The sequence below is a fragment of the Vollenhovia emeryi genome, unplaced genomic scaffold, assembly GCF_000949405.1.
Source record: "Vollenhovia emeryi isolate VEMERY1.0 unplaced genomic scaffold, V.emery_V1.0 DF948069.1, whole genome shotgun sequence".
NCBI classification, from domain to species: domain Eukaryota; kingdom Metazoa; phylum Arthropoda; class Insecta; order Hymenoptera; family Formicidae; genus Vollenhovia; species Vollenhovia emeryi.
The window spans coordinates 302-1,552 of NW_011958297.1; the positions used below are offsets into that span (position 1 = coordinate 302).

The 1,251-nt window shown below is 48.0% G+C and overlaps 1 protein-coding gene across 1 annotated transcript; it reads left to right on the plus strand.

Annotated features, from left to right (window-relative positions):
* The first annotated feature begins 269 nt into the window (after positions 1 to 269).
* On the plus strand, positions 270 to 1,082 carry LOC105557165. The gene has a single exon (XM_012004335.1). It carries the CDS (start codon positions 270 to 272, stop codon positions 1,080 to 1,082), a length of 813 nt encoding a protein of 270 aa, XP_011859725.1.
* The last annotated feature ends 169 nt before the right edge of the window (positions 1,083 to 1,251 follow it).

Consider the following 1,251-nt stretch of genomic DNA (forward strand, 5'->3'; position numbering starts at 1 on the left):
TTCAGACTACCCTATACATTCTCCGTCAGAGATTTTGGATACTCGACGGCCGGAATCAAGTACGCAAGGTAATACGCGCCTGCACGCGCTGTTTTCGTTTCGACGCCAAGGCGATTGAATATAAAATGGGCAATCTCCCGTCGGCTCGTATACGCGACGCGATACCCTTCACCAATACGGGAATAGATTATTGCGGCCCCTTTTATATAAAGGAGAAAAAACACCGTAATCGAACGCGAATCAAGGTCTATGTGTGTATATTCGTATGCATGGCAATAAAGGCAACACATCTAGAGGTGGTGAGCGATTTATCGTCTGACGGTTTCCTGGCGGCGTTGCGACGATTCGCTGCTAGACGTGGATTGCCGGCCCATATCCACACTGACAACGGAACTAACTTTGTGGGCGCAAACAGTCAGTTAAAGGAAGTGTACGCCTTATTTAATTCGGAGAAACACAAAAATTGTGTAGAAAGATTCGCTAGCGAACATCGCATTAAGTGGCACTTCATACCGCCAATAGCACCGCACTTCGGCGGGTTATGGGAATCCACGGTAAAGTTGTTCAAACATCACTTCCGTAGAGTGGTGGGCGACTCCTTATTCACATTCGAGGAGTTAAATACGTTTGTAGTTGAGGTCGAAGGTGTCCTAAATTCCAGACCTATCACCTCCCTTTCCTCCGATCCGAACGATATGTTGGTGTTAACACCGGCTCATTACTTAATTGGAAAGCCGCTAACGACCCTCCCGGAGGGCGATTTATCGTCTGTTCCAGCTAATCGGTTGTCTTGCTGGAAACATATCACGAAGGTACGGCAAGACTTCTGGGCTCGATGGTATCTTGAATACCTAAACGAGTGTCAAAAACGTCAAAGGTGGGACAAAGACGGACCGAAACTGAAGGTTGGAACAGTCGCACTCATAAAGGATAAGAACCTGCCGTGTTCACAATGGGCAATGGGTAAAATCACCGAGCTACACCCAGGCGAGGACGGCGTAGCGCGGGCGGCCACCATCCAAACGGCCACCGGGGAACTAAAGAGGACAACTAAGCTGCTGTGCCCATTGCCAATCGACTAACAATGCGTAACCGAAATGCGTACTAACAATGCGTAACCGAAATGCGTCCTAACCATGCGTAACCGAAATGCGTCTCACCGATGCGTAAACGAAATGCGTAATTATAACACATTATAAACACGAAATTTATATGCAACAGTTGATCGTTCCCCTCTCAACGGGGGGAGTA